The following is a 21,670-nucleotide window of genomic DNA, read 5'->3' as shown; positions in this document are numbered from 1 at the left end:
TCGTCTTCCAGGCGCCCAACATTGGTCGACTCCGGAAGGCCCAAAATGCGCACGTTATTGCGCCGAGAACACGCTTCAATGTCCTCATTTTTCGCCTGGATGACAGCCAGGAATTTCGTGATGTCGGAAGTCCTCGTAGCAACTTGCTGGAGGCCATCCTTGGCATCAGATATACGCTGTTCAGAATCTCCAATCCGCGCTGCCTGTATATTCAATTTTGCAGAGAAATGGTCCATCCTGCCGTTAAGGGCCTCAATTTTACCATCAATGGCCTGCAAGCTGGCTTGTATGGCAGATAATGGTTTTTCGAGTGCTATGGGGGCTGCTGCTGATTTTTCTCTGGCTTGCCCATGATGCTCACAGCATAGGGGGCCCTGATCAGATGTAATGCAGTGCTCCTCATGGTGGGCGGATATGGAGAAATTGTGCTTTGTGTTCATAAGCTGTAAACCTTTTATCTGTGCATGCAGATGGCAAATTATAGTGCGCCCCGAGAATGCACAGCAGTGTCTCTCTCTCTACAAAGTAAAAGCCCTCCCTTTATCTAGGGCCAAGCAGGAGAGTTCTTGGGCCCCCAGCTACCAGCGTCCTGTGACAGAAGAAGCGCGTCATGTGGTGCCTCCTCCTCCTTGCGCAGAGTGATTCAATGCAGGGTCAGTGTCCACCACCATGACCCCAAGGCCTAAGGTTGCCTGCGTCAGTTTTCCAGCTCTCGCGGCAGCAGGACTCGAGTGGTGATTTTGTAAGTTGGAGAGATGAAGCTGCAATTGCCCGCAACACGCATACCCTATATATCCAAGCTCCGATGTGCTCTAGCCTCGCTGGTCACGGCTCCCCCTCCATGCAGCAAACTTTTGATGTTATGAACCCGTATCTCACCAGCAGCTCTACGACCATATGGCGCACATAGGAAGGGCACCCGTGCAAGCGGGGAGTGGCGCTGTTCAACTCAGGAACGCCGCCTGTAATTGGAAGGCAGTAGTCTTCAGCACGTGCGGGGAGCCCCTCTGCAATTATGTCCCAGCCTTCGTAGGCTCTTCGTGGCCTACCTCCTAGGCCAACCCCGGCCACTTGAGTTGTTTCAGGCCTCTAGCCGCGATTCAGGGACCACACACGCGCTCACCTCACCGGGCTCCGGAAGCCCTCCTGCATCGTCGGGAACACACCTCAAGTCTCTGCTGCAATCACGCAGCTGTCCGGCCTGTCCCAAGAACCTTGGTTGGCTCGGCAGTCACAGCTAGAGTGTTCGGGAGTCATCACAGCCGGGACCGCGCGGCCGCCATTACAATCTCGGCAGGAGTGCGCCGTCAATCCTTCGTCACCTCCCAGAGTAGCTATGCCGTCAGTAGAGGCACCAGTAGGGCGCCTGCGATGTCAGCATCACCCCTGCATAAAATATAGAGGTAGATAGCTTGGTAGAGGCAGGCTGCATTTGGCGGCTGGCAGAGCAGCACTACTGTGCAGCCATCTTGCTGAATGCCAGGCCACGGCCCCCATAGGTTCTACTAAATGCACTAACAAAGACACTAGTTTTAACGGTTTCCAAATGTTCATAGGGATATACCACACATTAACCATTTATCATATATTTTCCTAAAAATACTCCGCAGAGAATTGATAAACTCTTCATAAAGGTATTTTTAAATCCGATCTCATCTTTACCACTATAACTGCTCCTGCATAAAGGTACAACTTCTAACTAGATTTTGCCAAACTAACCTTGGGGTGCCCTTTTGTAAACTTTCATTTAAATCATCTTCAGTTGTAGCCAACAATACACGCCTCCTGAGCCTTAAATTACGCATTGCTGCTGATTTCTCAGACACCACATGCACATAAAGCAGGTTATACATTATATATAATTTCAGACCAACGATCCCGCAAGCAATACTTACTGGCCTGTCTCGGGGTCAAGGTCTCTAGGTTAAAAGCTATATTTGTGGCGAAAAGAGCTGAACCTATAAGGTGTCCGCCAGTCTCCAGCACGAAATCAAGGGAACATTTACCGCGATAAGGGATACACAAGGGGAGAAGATGGCACCACTCCCCCCCCCCAACCCCCATCCCCCGCGACGGTCCCTTTGGTTCCCCGAGCAAAGGCTGTTACAGGGATATTTATGAACAGGGCTTGCAAGAGCAGATTTGACACAATAACCGTTTAGAAATATATCACAATGCAGGCACAAACTTACCATATGCTGTTCCATTAATAGAACATTTGTTGAATGTCATTATGTTCTGGGTGAGTGTTCCTGTCTTGTCAGAGAATACATATTCTATTCGTCCCAATTCCTCATTCAGTGTAGTAGTCCGGGCTTCAGCAGGGGTTCCATTTTTAGAGCAATACATTTTACGATCCCAAAATATGAAGTAGCTGTGGCCAAGTCGTATAACTTCCATGCTAAAAAAAAAGAATTGATAAATGTTTAAACTTATTTAACTAAGATCACAGATATGTTAATGCACATGAAGAAAGTTGGATTAGTTTGTCTGCGCTTCAATCGTTATAAAGAAAACAGTGTTTAACGGAGCAGAGGAAATGTTAACAAAATTACGTAATAAGTGTTAATATTATCCCAAACCAAGGTGATTATTTTATCAATCACGAAAGGCTCAGTTGGCCTCGACACTGCTCTGTACATTTCTGGTCAGGAGCAAAATGTACTGATCAATATGTCTAGCTTGCAGAAAACAATTTACCTTCTAGTGTCACTTCCTTACATAATTGGGTGATCCACTGCCGAACTACAAAAGGTCCTGAGAAAGCACCAGAGACGGCCCTCCTCAGCCTCAGGCCATAGCATCCACAATTACAAGTTGGACAGAATCGAGTTATTTCTCCTGTCTGACACCACACATAAAACTGAAGGTCTGAGTCTATTTCCCAACAACGTGGCATCTGTTGTACAGTAAGGACCGGTTCACTGGTGACTGTGGAGCAATACTAGGTAGTCAAAAGTCAAAAAGTAAAAAAAGTCAAAAAAGATTTATTGCATAATTATTTAAAATTATTACAATTTACAAATAATAAAAATGTTAATTCGAAAATGTAATACATTCTACTAAAATAGTTTCTCCTCCCCAGTTAGGAAATAATGTAAAATTATGTTTAAAAACTTTCTTCCAGAGATACTCCCCCTATCTAAAGTTCTCAAATTGATTTTACAAGTTCATGCGAGCTTTTACAATCCCTGGCATTAGGGTGGCCTAGTGTCCCGCCTCTTGGGCAACCCCCTGTTCAGCTTGAGTCAAAAAATGTTTCACCTCTGCCAGAAACTTAGTTCCTCTGCACGCCATGATGATAGAACTCCCTCCCAGCCAACTTGTTACAGCTTATCTGCAGTAACGGATCTTTAGCTCATTAAAGATAGATTTCAGAGGTCTTTGCCTCTGTGCCATAAGTACCGGGCAAACGCACAGAAAATGGGCTAAAGATTCAGATTTGTACCCGCATAGTCGACATTGCTTAGTCTGGTGGGCTCCTTTCCAGGAAGGTAGTAGGTCCTTCGAGATGTGCGTACCCATCCTATAGTCCATTAAAGCTCTTTTTAGATGCTTGTTGAAATGGGAAGTTAAATAAGCATGTGGTTTTCCTGCTGTGAAGGAATTTATAATAGACCAGCCGTTTTATAAATGTACCTTTATCTTCTTGAAAAGATTTCTTTTTTGCTGCCATGTTGGCCGTTCTACTTAAGCTTACTTTGTCCATCCCGCCTTCCCATGCTGCTTCCAACTCCAGCTCTTTCACACAGACTTTCAAGTACTTTCCCCAGGTGCACGGGGTTCCGGACTCCCCTTGATTTTTTATTTCTTCCCAGCTTAGCCAGTCCATTGAATCTGGGTCTGCAGATCTGAGTTTGTTGCACAGTTTTATGAAGCCGCTCATGCTCCTGTATTTCTGGTTTTGCAGACCAAATTCGAGCCTAACTTGCGAAGATGAGGCACATTTTGGGAGATTAAAAACAGCTTTATAGATTTTAGTTTGTAGGTCATTTCGTACGTTGGCTTCCTTGCCACACCAGGTGACCAGACCATAGGACAGGGTGGGCAAAATTTGGGCCTTCATGACTTTCAACAGATGCTTATAATTTGGGCAGTCCATTTTTGCATTTAGTAAGCAGTACGCGAAAATCAGGGTTTGAGCTTTTGCGCGTATTGCTGTTTTGTGCTCTGTTTGTTTTGCTCCCTGAGATATTGTAATTCCGAGGTACTTGTAAGACCCTTGTTCTTCCACCTTTGCCCCGTTCGCCATCCATATGTACCTAAGTTAGGCGGACCACTTTTGTTTTTTCTTTGTTTAGGTCCAGACCTTCCTGTTTCAAATAAGCTGCTAATTTATTTAGTGCTCTTTGTAGTCCTATTGGCGTTTTACTCAGCAATACTATGTTGTCTGCGTATTGCAGGCAAGGGATTCGATGATTAGACAGTGATGGCGGGTGAACTTCATCCGAGTCCAGCACGGTTGAGAGGTCAGAAAGGAAGAGGTTGAAAAGAGTAGGCGCTCTAAAACACAGCCTTGTTTTAGGCCTTGGTGTGTTGGTATGCTCCTCGTTGTATAGGCTCCGTTGCCCAGTTTCACTCTTGCCCAAGTATTTTGGTATAGAGCTTTTATTGCCTTTAAAAGATTGGTCGGCACACCCCATGTCTTTAGTTATCCCCATAATCACTCTCTGTTAACCCGGTCGAATGCCGATTTGATGTCAACAAAACAGGCGTACAACCGTGCTCCCTTCGCTACCGCTCTGTCCATTAATAATGACAGGCAGGTCAGGTTGGTAATTGTTCCCATCTTCCTCCTGAAGCCTGTTTGCATCCTGGGGATTCTGTTTGTTTCTTCAATCCAATCTTGCAGGTTTAAAAGGATGAAAGAGGCGTAGAGGTTTGCCTCCACATCTATTAAAGATATAAGCCTGTAGTTTGTTGGTTTGCGGTGGTCACCATGTTAAAAAATTGGGTGAATAACACTGCCCTTCCAGGATGACGGGACCTGGTCTTCTTTATAAATATGATTGAAAAGTGGCGTCAGAGTTTCTGCCCAGAAGGCCGGGTCATGTTTGAAGATGGCGTTTGGCAGCCCGTTCGGGCCAGCTGCACCTTCTGCCTTTAGTCTTGATATTATTTTACACAGTTCCCCTCTGTTGGTTAATTCCGGGATTTTGAACACCTCTTTTAAAACCTCCTCTGTCTCTAAGCCTTTGGTATCTATGTTATTCTCGCCGATTGATTCTTCCTCATTTGTATTTGTTGCCCTAGAATCATTCGTGATCCCTGCGGCTGATGTGCAATATAGGGTTTGTACGTGCAGGATCCAAGAATCAGCTCCCACTCCTGCTTCTTGATGGAGTTTTGATCCTTTATTTATATAATTTATTATGCCCCAAAAGTCCAGACTGTTAGGTTGTTTTCCTGCACTTAGGAGTTTATACCACAACGTTTCCTTGTGGGAGGACTTTGCTGCACTCAGTGACTTTCTGTAAGAGCTTCTGGCTTCAATCAGGTTTCCCTTGTTTTTTTGTAACCCCAGTTTTTTTTGACGGGCTAGTGCTCGGACCTCTTTGGCTACCCTTCTTTTTTTTGTTATTAATTCCTTGTTAAACCAAGGCTTTTTCTTGAAAATAAACTTACTCTGTTTCCCTGTAGTTGCTGGAAACTTGTGAAGCAAGTCCGAAATCAGTTGCTCCCAATTTCTTACACGGTCTTCATCTTTTTTGAACCCCAAGTTGAGTATTTGAGCTTTTGCGACGGACTGAATTTTTCCAACCCTTCTCCTCGCTATTTTAATTTCTTTAAGTTGAATTTTGAAGCATGGAGTAATAGACTGGGCATATTCGGTGCCAGGGTGGGCGTGGTGTTCAAACTAGTTATTTGGGAGAAATGATCACTTTCCGGCCGTTGAGCGATTTGAAATACCTCAATGCCTGAGATTAGCTCTTCACTAACTATGGTGTAATCAATTGTGGAGGTGACTCTTCCACTCAGGTATGCAATACCCGCCAGCCTGTCTCCCCTTGTGTTTCCGTTCAAAATCATCAGACCTAGTTCTTTGAGGTTGGTTGCTAGCCTTGGACCGCCACTGGACAATGGTGCGTTTCCTTTTGTCCCCTTTTTGCCAATTAGGTTGCAGTTGAAATCCCCAGAGATGAACAGTGGACATCCTGAGTATGTTCTTTTTATCAATTTTATCAGTGAAGTTAAACATGCATGTTTTTCTTGATGTGGCTTCCTATCTGGGTGGATGTAAAAGTTGATAATTAAAATTTGCCACTGTTCGGGCCCGAATGTCAGAGTTTCAGAGATTTTAATCACTTGTACCCAATTAAATCCAACGTCCAGTACTTCCGCTTCCCAGTTGTATTTTTAGGCTATGTAGGTTGATAAACCCCCCCGAGGGTGCCCGAAGTTTGAGAGTCTTTCTGCCAGGATATGGTGGTCCTTAAATCCTGATATTACAGTGGGTGATAGTTTCCATGACTCCTGAATCAAGATTACATCTTGTTGATGGAAGAAGACTTGTGTGTCATGGTCCAGCTCCATTTCTTGGAAGCCATGTATGTTCCATGAGCAAAGTGAGAGACTTGTTCGTTTTTTAACACACTGCGTGTCCTTTCTTGTGCAGGATGACGTGGAAGATTTTTTCTCCGGGTTAGGTGTCCTTATTGCCCAGGACCATGGGAACCCAAGACCAGTCCATTCTTTCCCGGCCACGCTGACTAGTTGTTTGCTCATTTTCTTTTGGGTGTGCCCCCTGCCTTGTACTTGATGCAACTGGTGAGGTGGCACGTGCGCCTAATAGACAGGAAAAGGGAGTTCCTCTTTTCCCGTTCCCCATTGATTCGTTGCGAGAGCTGTTTTGTAAAGGATAGGGGTATCTTGGATGTATTTGCCGCATGATCGATATACCCCATGCTTCAAAGTGGGGTTTTGTGGAGAATATCTTTTCTGCGATGGCCTTTGATGCCCATGTTGTGACGGTGTCTGCCATATGATGTTTTTTTTATAATTCAACAGCCAGAAGGTCCTGTGTTGTTATCTCGCTTAGTGCTGGTGTTGCATGAAATAATTTTAACAGGTTGCCTCAATTGAGGATATCCTGTGGGCCGTTTCTTGGGTATTCTGGGGTAAATATTAGTTTGTGATGTGGTGATTCAGAGTGGTGAGAGGGTTCTTTAGACGGTTGTGAAGAGCCTGCTATAATCGATGGAGGCTTAATGGGTTCATTAAAATTGGTTCTTTTGGAGGAGGCTTCCTGTTCCTGGTCCATTTTCACCAACTTCGTTGAGTTTATAGTAGTTTGATTTTGCTCTTATCTATACTGCTCATTTAGAACTGGTATAGGTTCCCTTTGAAATAGCGCGCAGCTACGCTCATTTTCCAAAACTGTAACGCATATTCGGGATTGTACTATGTTCAACTTTGGTTCTAATAATTCTCCTTGTTTTCCGTTTATGGTTGTTCCCAATTTTGCAGATGCATTATGCAGGCTGGCGATTATTGGGTCATGGTTGATGTCCGTTTTGGGCAAACTTTGTGTACCGGAGTTTTCTCCCAAAGCTCGTTTTGACTTTGTTTGTTCGGGGCCTCCGTTTTCAGTAATATTCATAGGGGCAGTAGTTTCTTGCCGCGGTTTATGGTCTTTCGTTAAGGCTGATCTTGTTTCTCTTTGATGACTATTTGCTATAGTCGGTGAGAGATTTGTTGTACAGGGTTGTTTTGATGGTATTGTTATGACTTCCTGACTTAGTTCTTCCTCCCTCGAAGGGATTTTAGTACCCAGCTTGTCTGGCGAGTGAATTAGTCCCTCCTTTCCTTCTTGCGGGGTGGTGTGCACTGGCGCATTGGTTTCCTGCGGGGTGTTTGTTTTAAAAATCGGGAATAAGTTGCCTAGATATGCATTTTGTTGCTGTTTATACTTTAATCTGGCTTTCCTGGCCTTTTTCTTTTGTCTCTTGGTTGGTTTTTCCTCCCTGATGGATTTTTCGGAGTGCTGTGTTCCTTCCAGGTCTAATGCCGACCTTTCTATCCCCGCTTCCGCTAAGTTGTGTTCTGTGTCCAGTTGCGGGTTGCTGCTTATGAACTCAATTCTGCTCGTCGTGTTGCCTGAGGGTGACTTTTCCAAATTTGGATCAATTTCTTTTCCCCTCGGGTGGCGGGAAAGTTTTACCTCCCCTAGGATGTCCGTCAGAATAGTCGGCAAACTTTGTAACTTTTCAATTATAATTCCACATCCACAGTTACATTGTTGTTTGTTTAGGCGGTTATAGGCATCTAATTTCCCCTGATTTGTTACGAGTGACGAAATTGAGTCAAATTTTGTAATTATGCCCGCTATGTGGCCCGCCACTAACGTAATAAGATCTATCTGCACCTCCATTTTATTCGATTGGTAGTTCAGGACCTTTATGGCTTGATCTAGAGAGCTTAATAGGGTCCTAGTCCATGATGTTGATCTCCTTCAGTCCTGCTTAAGTCTTTGAGATCTGAGCCCATCGTGCTTCCTGATGAAATAGTTATAGGAGCATTTTGATTTAGATGACTGTAGTTTATTGGCATAATGTTGCGGTCATTTATTGTAAAATTTTGTTGGTCTCTTTTTTCCACTGGGCAGCGTGGGGTTGACATAGCCAAGCCAGGGCTTTGGTGTTGGTATTTGGGACTAGGTTCGGTTCGTAGGGCTCTGCCTTGAGTATCTAAATACATAGAAATTCTCTCCGTTAGTTCCTCCAATTCGGAGTCATTTGATAAAAACTGCGGTTTTAGCCATGGGTCCCCATCGCAAAGGGATGTAGAGGATGAGTTGCTGTGACTTGCTGGTCCCTCCTTGGGACTTATTGGGCCTTTAAGAGCCATTACTTCTACCGGTTTGATGGGTGTTACGCTGTTGTGCGCATTTCGGCAGGTATCTTTTACAAGGGGACCATCCGCGATATCCTTTGGGATTTCGGTGTAAACATTTGCCCCTGTTTGGGGGTTTGGGTGATGCACTTGGGCGGTGACGACCGCTGATTTTCCTTGGGGTGGAGGACCCCTGGGCTGCGGGGAGGGATTTGACTCTTGTTGATCATAAGTCCTGTTCGGCTGGCTTTTAGCCTGTGGGGAGGGTGCATTAATTGGGGAAATGGGGTTTGGCAAACTGCTAGCTTCGGCTGTTGGCGCGTAAATTGCAGCAATTGGATCCTTTAAGTAAAATAATTTTAAGAGCCCCGATTTTCGTGTGGGATTCATTGTGGTTTCAGGAGTAGGTACTGAGACAAGCCTCTCCCTTGGACTCAATAGGGCCCCTGTCCGTTTATCTTCCGCGTTTAGCTTCCTTTTTTTTTTAGGCTTTTTGCTTTCCGCCGGTTGTCGCATTTTCCCAGATCTCATTTCCCCGATGGGGCAGGGAATACGCTCCTGTCACTGCTCCTGTCACCTCCTTCTGCTCTTCCTTGTGGCTCTTTACCCCCTTCTTACCCCCCTATGTTCCTTGATGAATGGGGGCTAGGGTCTTGGCGTGGTCCAGTGCAGGCCAGCACGGGAGTGTATGGAGGATGAACGGCCGATTTTATGAGCCAGCAGGTGGTAAAGCCAGCTCACTCTTCCTCCCGCAGATGGTGTTCGTCTTTACGCCTGGCTCTTCAATTCAATTTTCCTAGCTGGCTGTCTGCCTGTTTTGCTAGCCAGCTGGTCTACGGCTACTCTCCACTACTTGTCGCCCTTATCGCCCTTGTCACCCTCGTGGCACAAGGATAGTGGCCACCTGCTGTCTTGACTGTCGCTTTGCACCCCCTCTAAGCTCCACTAAATCCTGGGGGGTACTGGGGGGGATACTGTAGTCTGTCAATAGTCTGTCAGCAGTGCTAGCCATGCTGGCCGTCCGGGGTGGATACAGGTAAGTACAGATACGTACAGGTACAGGTATGCGTGGGTACTGGTGAAGAGGGACCTTTGCGGGGGTGCGCTCTCACCTCACTCCTTTCATAGCCTTCTGCCTGCTTCTTGCCGCGGTTTTACTCTCTCTTCTGCTGGGGGTCGCCGCTGACAGCTGTGAGCCTATTGCCTGGGTCCCTGGGTGCCACTGGGGCTGTGAGCCCTCCGCTGCCGCTGGTCCTCCCCCCTGCTCTGGGGGAGTGGGCGGACCCCGGGGCTCTGGGGCGCTTGGTTTTGAGCCCGGTTCTGGCTCTAGTTAGGTTAGACACACCTCGGCCTCCGCGATGGTGCTGCTCGGAGATGCGGCGCGATGGTGCGGCTCGGGGTGCTCCGAATTTCCCTGGCGGCTTTCGATTCTCCCGCGGCTTTTCTCTGCGGTTTCCCCCGCGACTGTTTTCGCGGATTTTTTTTTTGCACCGCCTTCGCTACCACCGCACAACCGCTCCTTCTCCGCTCCTTCTCCGTTCTGGCTCCGGCTTATTCTGACTCTCTGGCGCCACAGGAACCACACTGGACGGACTCGAAAACCCCTAGTAGTCGCCACATTATTATCTGGATCTGCGCTAACATAGCTGTTAGTCCTGAAGGAATTCATTCTGTCTTCCATGAAATAGTCAAACGTCAAACGAGGCAAATGGACTGTCTCTTTTTCATCTTCCTAATCTTCATCCCTTCACTACGAGCTTGATCTGAATGAGTTGAGAGGCAAGAAGTCGCAGAAGGAGGCCTTCAATTAAACTTTCTCATTCAAAAGCTCGTAAAGGTCAGTTCAAAAGAAAATTGAAGCACCTGAGTACAATGCTGATACTGCAATATGTCATTGGTAGGGATGCATAGATACCAGAAACAATTTACTGAGCAAGTCTGTGGTGTTGGGAATGATAATGCCTCTTTGGACTGCAGAGCGGAAGGGGTACTGAAAGTCTATGAAAGTATGAACCTGACCATGAGGGCTCCAATGCATGGTATTGATGCATTTATTTGTTTGTTTGTTTCTTTGTGTGTTAGTTTTATGTAGTGAGAACTTGATAAAATGTAGAGACTAATGCCCTCAAAAGCAAACGCAATCAGAATATGTACATAAAAGTAAACAACACAATACTAAGAGAAGAAGGGGCATAGTCCTAAACCAGGTGAAGATTCCAGGACACTGTTTAGAGAAGCAAAACTGTAGGAATATGCAGAAACAAACAGAGTTAGAGTGAATGATGCAAACCCAAGGGAAGGAGACAAAACATAGAGTGGGTAACAGGAAACACAAGAAAGCGAGGGTCACAAGGAGGACGAGGGTATGAGGAGTGCCTAAAAATAGTGAATGATGAAAATACTATCCACCCATGGTCTAACAGTGGCTATATATATGAAAGGTGTTGGGGCTCTGTGGTACAAGCGCCCCTTCCCTCCAAATCCAAACATGGAAAAATAATATTGATTTTTGAATGTCAGCTGAAAGGTATGTTTATGAAGGACAGGGCTTCTAAAAAATTGGGATAAGGTCTGGGGAGTATTAACACCATGTAGAGGAATACTGTGACCTACTAATGACAATAATCAAGGCATGGGAAATCCAAAGTGAAATCATACTTGTTTACCTTCACCAACACATACAGGACTGCATAATGAGGTTATTGATGATATTTCACTGTTTATTATTGTTAACGCCTTAACCGCGGCGGTTTTTCCGCCGTGTTGCGGGCGTTCTAAAAGGCGGGCGGGGCTTTATCGGCCGTAGCCCGACGGCAGCACTGGGGAGGGAGTGCTCCCGTCGGCCAACGGCCGGTGGGAGCACGGAAGTGGTTAAGCTCTGATAATCATCATTATGAGTAATGTCTACAAGTGGAAAATATCATAAAAATAAACAGATTTTATTAAAAAACTTGATGAATGAGAAACAGAAGAAGAAAAAACAGTATACATCTATCATACAACCACAATAACTAGGAGTTTTTAATATGTTGTTTTGAAAGCGTATAAGCTCAGCCATTTCACTCAAGGATATAGTTCTTCTGGGATATGGAGAAAGGGAGAAAAACCAGTCACATCCACAGTGTAGGATTGTGAGGTACAGTATTCTAATTTAAAGTTGGCCATTCTAGGAGGTGTGCATACATAAACCGAGTTTTAAATGTCGACTTACAGAAATATATAGTCCTAAATATTGTGAGTAAGAAATAGCAACAGCAAGAATATTGTGGTCAAGAATATCGATTTAAGGTAAGAAATATCGATTTAAGGTAAGAAATTCCGATCTTAAAAATATAGAAGAGTTTATTATCGTTTGCAAAAATATAGTTGTTTAAAATCTCGATTGTTGAATTAGTGTTATGTATTTTAGTATATATTTTAAATGTATGTTATGTATTATTTTTGTATAAGAATTGTTTATTATGCTTTAAAATATGTGTTACATTTTTAGTAGTTATTAATTTCATTTTAATTGAATTTTGTGTTTTTTAGTTCCATAGCGGGTTGTGGGTTTATAGGCGGATAGGGTAGGAAGTCATTTAATGAGGTTAAATGAATGATTATTGTTTATTTATTTAATTGTGATTTATAGTGTCAATTGTGGAAAGTAATTTATTATTCATTCATTAATTGGTTGTTAATATTAATTAATTGGTAACTATGTTAATTGTTAAATATATTTAGGTGCGCATTTTAGGGACAAAGGGTGGGAAGTAATTTGTTTTTCATTAATTAATAATTAGTTGTTAATATTAATTAATGTATTAAAAAATGTATTATGGGAAATGTGTAAATACTTTTAGATGTGGGTTGTGGGGTTTATAGGGGTAAAGGGTGGGAAGTAATTTATGTTTAAATAATTAACCATTAGTTGTTATTTAGGGTAATTGTTTATTATTTGTGTGTGCTTTTTACTTTTAAAGGGTCGATATTAAATACATTTTGCTTTATAATTAGTTGTTTAATAGTAAAATAGTTAACAAAGGTTTTAATTGTGTAAATAATATATTTACAGTTTAATTTTAGCTGTGTGTTGTCTAGATTATAGGGTTAAAGTGTGGGAAGTTAATTACTATTTGTTTTAATTTTTAAATGAATATTTCTTTAATTGGTAAATAATTATGTTAATTATAGAAGTACATTTGTTTTACATTTAGATCTGATTTGTGTGGCGTTATAGGGTAGGAAATCAAATAAATACGTTTATGTAATAATTAATGTTTTTGTTTGTAAATATCCGCAGCGACCACAAATCTGGTCGCTGCGTGCCAAATTTGTACTGTTTAGTCGGCCCTGTCAGGCGAAATCGCTGGGGTTTGGAATATAGCGCTCTATTGTAGTTCCCTCCTGGCAATAGCCACCTATCCATGGCATAGCCCGGATCATCTGCATGGCGGTAAGTCCCGTGACACCCCGAGTCAACGAGGGAAGCGGTTGCATCCGACTTCTTAAGCCAGGGAAACCGGTATGGGATAGAGCAGCATATCGACCACTCTCCTTGCTTAACTTAGATTACAAAATCGTGAATCGGATATTGGCTGCCCGCCTTCACCCGCATAGGACGGTATTGATACATAAAGGCCAAGCGGGCTTTATCCCCACCAGGAATAAAACTCAGAATGTTAGACGGCTCTTGCATGTGATGGACCTACCAGAGGGAGGAGGCAACAATTTTCGGAATTGATATTGAAAAGGCATTTGACAGTCTTGAATGGCCTTATTTATTCCAAGTGATGAGGAAATTAGGGTTGGGGGCAGAATTTGTTGAATGGACGGCTCTCTTCTATAAAGAATCCACCGCCAGGGTCAGGACAGGCGGTCTGATATCTGATGCCTGCGCAGTGGGTCGAGGACAAAGGCAGAGATGTCCTTTGTCACCATTATTATTTGCCCTGGCAATGGAGCCACTAGCGGCCCATGCTAGAACAGGCAGGCACTGTCAGGGCCTGGAGGTGTCTGGACAAGTCTAGCACATAGCGTTATATGCCGACGGTTTGCTGATGTTTCTGGCTGGCTCGAGAGAGGCACTGTGTGGAGCGAAGGAGCTCCTGCACAGCCTGGTAAGAGCAGCAGGTCTCACAGTAAATTGGGAAAAGTAGTGCATCTTCTCTACTGGGATGAATAGAACAGGTCCGCCAGAGTCAGAAGGAGTGAAGTGGGAGGATAGATGTTTGACGTACCTGGGCACACAAATATATCATGCACAAGGAGATTTATTAGAAGGCAACATAGGGGGAGCGCTTAGAGGTGCCAAAAGTAGCTTTGGCTTCTGGGGGTCCCTCCCACTGTTGGTGGCTGGTCGAGTTTCCCTTCTGAAAATGGTAATATAGCCAAGATTGCCATATTAATTTGGAACGCTGCAGGTTTGGATATTTGTTTTGGGTCAACTGGTAGTTAGTGATTTTCATAAAAATTGTGAGATTAGTTCTTCAGGTTAACATTTTTTGAGAAAGGTAATTTGAGTATCTTTCTGACTTATGTTTGATGTTTTTATCCCAAGGCATTACTTTTTTTTTTTAGATATATGCATATTTTGACCAAGATGCCAAGGGTTATATAGGGCATCCCCTGCGTAGATATATATATATGCAGGTTTGGATTCCGGTACGTCTATTTACTCAGCTCAAAACCATGATGTTGGAGTTCTTATGGGTGTGGGCAGATGTAGGGTGGCACTCAACACCCTTATGAGACCTCGAGCAGAGGGAGGCTAAGCTGAACCTGATTTCGAGGCTTATTATCTAGCGGCGCAGATGCAATGGTTTACAGAGTGGGTAGCGGGCGACTCAGGGGGCGGACCACCAGGGAGACAATACCCCAAACCTACAAATTATATCTCGAGTGCTGCTGGCACTACCCATGCGAGGACAAGCCGTGCCATCAGAATTAAAAACAATCCAAAAATGCTGGAACAGGGTCTTGACACGTGCACGGAGTGGGCGTCCTTACGAACCCTAAATCCCACTGAATATGTGTGAGGCATTGCCTCATGGGGGAGACTGGAAGAGATTGGAATTTTGCGTGGAGAGGGGAACAGCCACGATAGGAGATTTATATGAAGATAGCGCCATGATCCCGTTTAATGATCTGCGGGAAAGATATGATCTACCAGGGGGAAATTTTCTGCTATATTCAGCTCTCACGGGTGGCCATACGGAGACACTGGCGGAAGGGTCTCACAGAACCCCAGACGTCGGCGGTGTGTCAGTACGTAGTAACAGTGACAGGCACTTTTAAAGCAGTCACATGCCTCTATAGATGCATAATACATGAAACACTATTACCCCTGACTGGTTTACATCAAAAGTGGGGGGCAGATCTAGGTGAGCCAATACCCGATAAAGTTTGGGGGGAGTTAGTGGAAAGCGCATGAAAGAGTACCAGGAACGCTAGATTCCAGTTAGTGCATTTCTTCATATTACACAGAGCGTACCTCACCCCGGACAAGATTAATAAATACTTAAACACAAACAGCCACCTGCCCGCATTGCAACACAGAAGAGGCAGAATTCCTGCATATTTTCTGGGACTACCCAAAACTGGAATGGTATTGGGAAGGAGTGATAGCATTATTGGTGAGTGTGACTGATAGAGAGATTGTAGCAATACCAGGGAGTTGTCCACTACACTGGTTCCCTCACACAGCCAAGAATAAGGTGACAAGTAAATGTATGGACCTGGGGTTGGTGTTGTCTAAAAGGGAGATCACCAGACACTGGAAAGCAAGAGGGGGCCTTAACATACCCAGATGGCAAAAAGAATTGGTTAAATTGCAGAATCCAAAGCAGAAGTTAGATTTCAATTAGCAAAAAGGACGGGGAGTGAGAAAACACTGGAAACAGCCAGGGCATGGATAGCTTTGGTGGTGCTTCTAAAGCACACAGAAGAGGAGAGGGATGACAGCTTAATAGAGGAGGCCCCTGACAACACAGATTGACCCCCACACCCTAAAATTATCCGACTGCCAAATGTCGACACGAGCACACTGGTTTAATTGCCCCCAACTGATGGCCTAGTGACATAGACCCACTATGGTGGAGAGCAGAGAAAAGCATAAAATAACCCTGGTGTACAAAGGTACGAGGCTGATTATAGGTGACAAGCCTGGGGGAGGGCAGGGTGGGGGGTTTGGTGTGGGTGGGTACATGTTGAGCAGAGAATAAAGGACTATTGATTGAGAACTATGTGGACTAATACAATATTATATTGTTTCGCCACTATGTGGGGGGTTACTGTGGATGAGAATAGGGCAACCGAAGTAGTTACCACCACACAACACGAAATAAAGGACAGGTATGCCAAAAAATGGTGATTCATTATAATTGCATTTAGAAGCCTTTTGTATTGTATGACCATTTTAAAACCCAATAAAATCTGTTAAAAACATGAAAGGCGGCTTAAAACTAAAGGCCTGCAGCTCACTCACCCTTCTAGTAGAGGTTATTGCCACAAAAAATATAGTTTTAAAAGTAAGAAGTCTCAACGGGCAACTATGTAAGGGTTCAAAAAGTGAGCACTTAATAAATGTAAGGACTAAATTAAGATTCCAATGAGGTATGATAAACAGAGTGGGAGGAAAAATATTATTAAGCCTCATGAGGAACCTTTAAACTTTAGAGGACTTAAAAAGGGAGGGTTGGTCAGGTAAACAAAGGAATGCCAATAAGGCAGATAAATACCCTTTAAGCGTTGCAACAGAGCAACCTTGCTGAGCCAGGGAAAGCACAAAACTCAAAGGGGTATATGTATCAAGCCCTTTTCCCGTTCGCAAACGGGCTGATTCTCAGAATAGGCCCGTTTGCGAATGGGAAAAGGCCTATCTGGGCAATGCTGAAGCTACAGGATCTAATTTAGCTGAGAAATAGGCCACTGGTCTACAGACACCCCCATGTGTCTGGGTGAGTACATATAGAGCATAACTCTCCCTCTCACAGCAAAATTGTGCTTTGTTCTAATCAGTTATTCCCAGAGCTGGAGCATGACAAAGGCATTTCTCTCAGCTCCAAGAAGAAAGCAAGCAAGCAATTCCAAGGTAACAGATCACTCACATCCTTGTGAGTCAATCTATGCAAGGGCTTCACCTTCAATGAGAAGTTTGGGATCCATTGTCGGCAGTAGCCAACTATTCCCAAAAACATCCTGACTTCCTCATGAGTGATAGGCGCATTCATTTTCATGATTCCCTCAATGCGGTCTGGTGACACCTTTCTCTCGCCTTTTTCGATGCAATGACCCAAGTTATGAACTTATGGAGATTGGCCTCCGTTGGCATTTGAGTGCCTCAGATTAAAAGGGAAATACTGTTACCCGTGCACCACAGCCTGGAAAGTGACACTTCTCGTGCAAGCTCTAGTGAGCCCATCTGGGCCTACTTAGGCTGTTAACGCTACTCCCACGTCCTGATGAAGACCCGCATTGACCTATGAAACATGCATTTCCAGGGTTGAAACATGAACATTGCATTACTTGGACCAGTTAGGGCGTTCCGTGAAAAAGCTCATTCATTTAACCCACAGAATTACACAATTGATTGTGCATTTCTGGCCAACTTCTTCCCTCCCCCCATACTTTTTCCCCCCCAGTCACTGTTGTATATACTACACTGTCACAATATCACCGAGCACCAAAAGTCACGTTATTCACAAATTTCATGTCACCTTGTACCTTTAACAGCCAAAAGCATGGAAATATGGTATTTATAAATGCTTGAATTTATATAAAAAAGACTGTTGCAATACCATAGACGGTTTGGTTTCGGATTACTGCTGATTGATTTGTCTATTTTTGCTGAATAATTATCTGATGAATACTACTGATTAGAAGAGATATCACGCACCCAACAGAACCAATTGTATACTACTTCATAACTGCCCAGGTTCTGAGGGATACTGGGTTACCCCATTGTATTTAAGCGCAATCAAAAGAGTGTCAATATACTGTACAATCACTGAATTCTGTGGCAGCACCACGCTCTCAAGGATCTTTTTCAAAATGTGATTAAACATAGATGGACTTTCAGTATACCCTTGTTGAATATCACACCATGTTAAAGCACGATTTTCCAGCCGGAAAGCAAATAAAAATGCTGGACACAAATTGATCTCAGTAAACCATTTAGCTTCGCAAGAAATCTGAAACAGGACCACAGATGGATATGGGAATCACAATCACATTAATTTTTCTCAATTCCTAAACTTTATTTGTATACGTACTGGCTCAACTCCTCGAATCAGCCCTATCACTTCTCCTGTTAAGTCCCACACCACGACAGAAACAGTGTCTGTCAAATCCCATGGCATGTCATTCACTGTCAGTACTGGAAACATATCTATGCAGTGGTTCTGGTTCGCCAATGTGAATGCAATATCATCATCATTAGTCTGTAGTTCTAATCCCTTGAGTGTGCAATAGATGGTACAATCCTGCTTGCATGAGAGTTCACGACCCAGCAAACAGAATGGACTTGAATCGCACACCACAAATTGGTGTGGATCTTAACGTTCCAATTTTCACAGGCATTTCTTTGGTCCAAGGACTTGTCATCTTTGTATTAGCAACTCCTACAAATTGGATCGATTGCCCTGTGAGGGGTAGGTTTGGGACTACTGCAGATCTCACAGTAGAAAAGGTAGAACCAGTATCAATCAAGAATGTAATGGGATGACCGCCTAAATCTGCCTCCACATACTGTCCACTCTGGTCTACCTCCAAGACTGCTCCAAGGGTACAGTCTTCCACCCCTCGGGCACCGTCATTGTGACAGGTCCTGATCAAGTCTGTCTAGAGTTTCTATAATGTGCATTTGATGGTATGCTCTACTACTCTGCAGAACTCTAGGAGGTAGGGGTACATGCACCAGCTGATTCTGACTACCCCCTTTGTAAGATCTAGGTTTCGTCACAGTGTTTATTACTTCAGGCACCTGTACGAGCTCTCCTTCTTGCAAATGATTTGCTCACCACTCGTGCTTCCAATGCCCGATTTTGTGATAATAATGACAAGCAGTCGTTTTCTTTAGTGTGACAATGTCTATACACGTTTTAGGGTCTGTTGGACCACCTTTCCCTTTTCCCTGTCCAGAACTGTTCAGAACATTTTGAACCCCTTCTTGGTTGTTTCCCTGATTTCGACCTATGGTTCCCCCATTTATCTGCACCTGATCTACTCTGTTTGCATTCCTTTTTTTGACCAACATCAATTTGTCCTTTATTCTCCTGTGCTTGGAATCCACCTCATCATTGCAATACCTGGCATACCGTAGGATTTCATCCACAGACTTGTTCTGCCGGCAGAACAATTGCTGTTGAATCATAACACTAATTTCCGGCCTCAGTCCTAGTATGAATTTGGAAACAAACTGTCCCAAATCTTTAGGGTTAGGAGTATCTAACCCGCTGTACTGCTTGAAGGCTTGCCAGAGCCATTATTAGTAAGCATGTACTGATACTTTGTGTTCCTGTGTCGTCCAAACCATTTTAACCCAATCAATATCTTTTTCATAACCAAGTGTGAAAGACCGTCAGTTATGGGATCTCTGTCTGGTTCGGCAGAAGACCAATCAATAGCAATTTTCAAGGGAACCATAAATCCCTGGGAACCACAAAATCAAACAATGTGTTCAGATCAATCCACAAAATCTTCGGAATCTTTACGAAGCGATCGACTTGCTTATAACATTCAGCAGGTTTCTCCTTCAGCCAAGGAAACCCATTTGTGAACATTGCTTAATCACCCCTGCTCCAAGGTGCATTCATATACCTTCTACTAGGCACTTCTTGCAATGGGTATGCCTCAAATCCTGGTGTTTCCCCTCCTGGCAGCGGTGTTCCTCCCGTCACCTTCCTAACACTTTTTTTCTTTGACCATTATTCCTCCCACGCGGCAAGCATGCTCCATGCACGTAACCCTATGATCAACTCTTGAAAGTGTGTTTTCAAGCCTGTTACCCTTTTCTCCTCCAGTTCCTGATCACTGTGATTCAGCCTATGGTTTACTCCCATAATTTCCATTTTCCCCTCTACTCCTATCCAGAGTATCTTCCTCTCTCACCAGCATTGGGTACAACCTATCTCCCTCAATAGTGTGTACTCTCCATGTCTTAAGTTGTGCATCCCATTGTGCATCCTGATATGCCTTCATTTCCTTTTTCATCTTCTCATGAAATCTCTCCCTGTTCTTTGTATGTGCTGCTTGAATCCATGCATCTAATGCCTTAAACTGTGTTCGTCTAGGTGGTGGCCGTAGTGAAGACATCACTCCCCTCAACTTATACAACACCTCAAATTTGAAAGAACCATAGCATGGAAATGCCAAATTGCCCTCTTTTTCAGTGATTTTGTGCCAATTTTGAAGCCATAGTATGGAGTCCCACATTTGTTGCCATACAGTGTGCTGGAGTATCCTCGGGCGGTGCTTTCTGACCCACTCGAGTAACTACTCCCTAATCTCCCCAGAACAAATCTCGGAACACCTTAAAACAATGCATGATTAAATCAAAGTTTCCTTTCGATAAACAAAAATTTCTCAATCACAACTTTCTACTGACTACCAACCAATCCCAGCACGGCATTACATCAATTGACCTATCACAGTGCGGAACACTCTCACGTTACCTTTTTCCTCCTCAAAGTGGCTCACCCTCCTTTACAATTTCTCAGTTCACGTTCACTGACGCAATCACAACTCCGTAATGGTCTGCCTTTCTAAAAGATAGATAGAATTCAATCACTCAAGAACATTCACACACAGCGACCCTCAACCTGCGCTGGTCATCTGAATCACTATAGCCCACTCCTGTACACAGGTTTACCATACGATTCCTGCACGTCCTAGCCACACAAAGTTCCCTGTCTTAGGTGGAGTTTCCAATGAAGTCTCACGAAAACTCCTCAATCCAGCGATCAGACAATCAAAACAACTCAGTGTCTTCTACAACATTTAATATATCCCAGGATCTTAGGCCACTTCGAGGCCTGAAACTAAAAATCACAATTCTTGGACCACTTCTGGCCTGAACCACATTCACTCGACTTTCACGCAAACTTCGTTGGACATTTTACAATCTACACACTCCCACAATCTAACACAAAATGCATCTCTATTGATACTCACTTCTCCGTTCACCAATGTTCTCGCCGCACTATCAATCTCTGCCTATCCCTGCCTTAAGTCCATTGTTCTCTGCTCTTGATCATCGAGCTCTATTTTGGGGCTCTAAGGGTATCGGTCTTTTGTAGATTTTTCTGGATTCTCCTCCCGATTCATGTAAAAACCATTCTACTCTGCTACCAACTAAAGGATCCGGGGTTCCACATTCTAGATATACTCTGGAACCCCATGTTGACGGCTCTTTTATCAGCATGAAGGGGAGAGAAATTGTTAACCAATTAAACATTGCAGTTCCAATTTACAATGACTCCTAAGAATCACAGACTCTCAATCAAGTTTAGTTATTCTATTACAAACCCAAGAACAATTGGACATAGAGTCACCTCAAGATGAGGCTGTAGAAATACAGTGGAACTAATACAAAGCCAAACCTAGGAGTGAAGTTAATACGGTGTAGCAAGCACAAGACAATCAGTTCGAGAACCAGAATACAGAGGATGACAGCACAGACATCAAGATTCACCTACATTGGAAATTTGTAGGTATAAAGCATTAGTCTGTCCCTACACTACAAATAGCGTGACATCCCTAACTAAATTCCCCTAGGCATGACCCCTTAAGTTGTCAGCATGTGAAGTCTTCATAAGAAGCCTCTTCACGTTTAGATGGGTCAGGTAGCATAAAGCTACAG

At 43.9% G+C, this 21,670-nt stretch overlaps 1 protein-coding gene across 6 annotated transcripts in view; it reads right to left on the bottom strand.

Annotated features, from left to right (window-relative positions):
• The window catches only part of ATP8B4 (ATPase phospholipid transporting 8B4 (putative)), a 4,589,528-nt gene that overhangs the window by 2,806,279 nt on the left and 1,761,579 nt on the right, over nt 1-21,670 (bottom strand). For all 6 annotated transcript variants that reach the window (XR_013609828.1, XR_013609825.1, XR_013609826.1 and 3 more), the window contains one exon: nt 2,193-2,401. Coding sequence is in view for 2 of the 6 variants with exons in the window: in XM_078684774.1 (XP_078540900.1) it covers nt 2,193-2,401 (209 nt within the window). In the remaining 4 variants the exon portion in view is untranslated. The remainder of the gene's footprint in view (nt 1-2,192; nt 2,402-21,670) is intronic.

Source organism: Lissotriton helveticus, chromosome 3_2, assembly GCF_964261635.1.
Source record: "Lissotriton helveticus chromosome 3_2, aLisHel1.1, whole genome shotgun sequence".
Lineage (NCBI taxonomy): Eukaryota > Metazoa > Chordata > Amphibia > Caudata > Salamandridae > Lissotriton > Lissotriton helveticus.
This window is presented reverse-complemented; position numbering and strand designations above follow the sequence as displayed.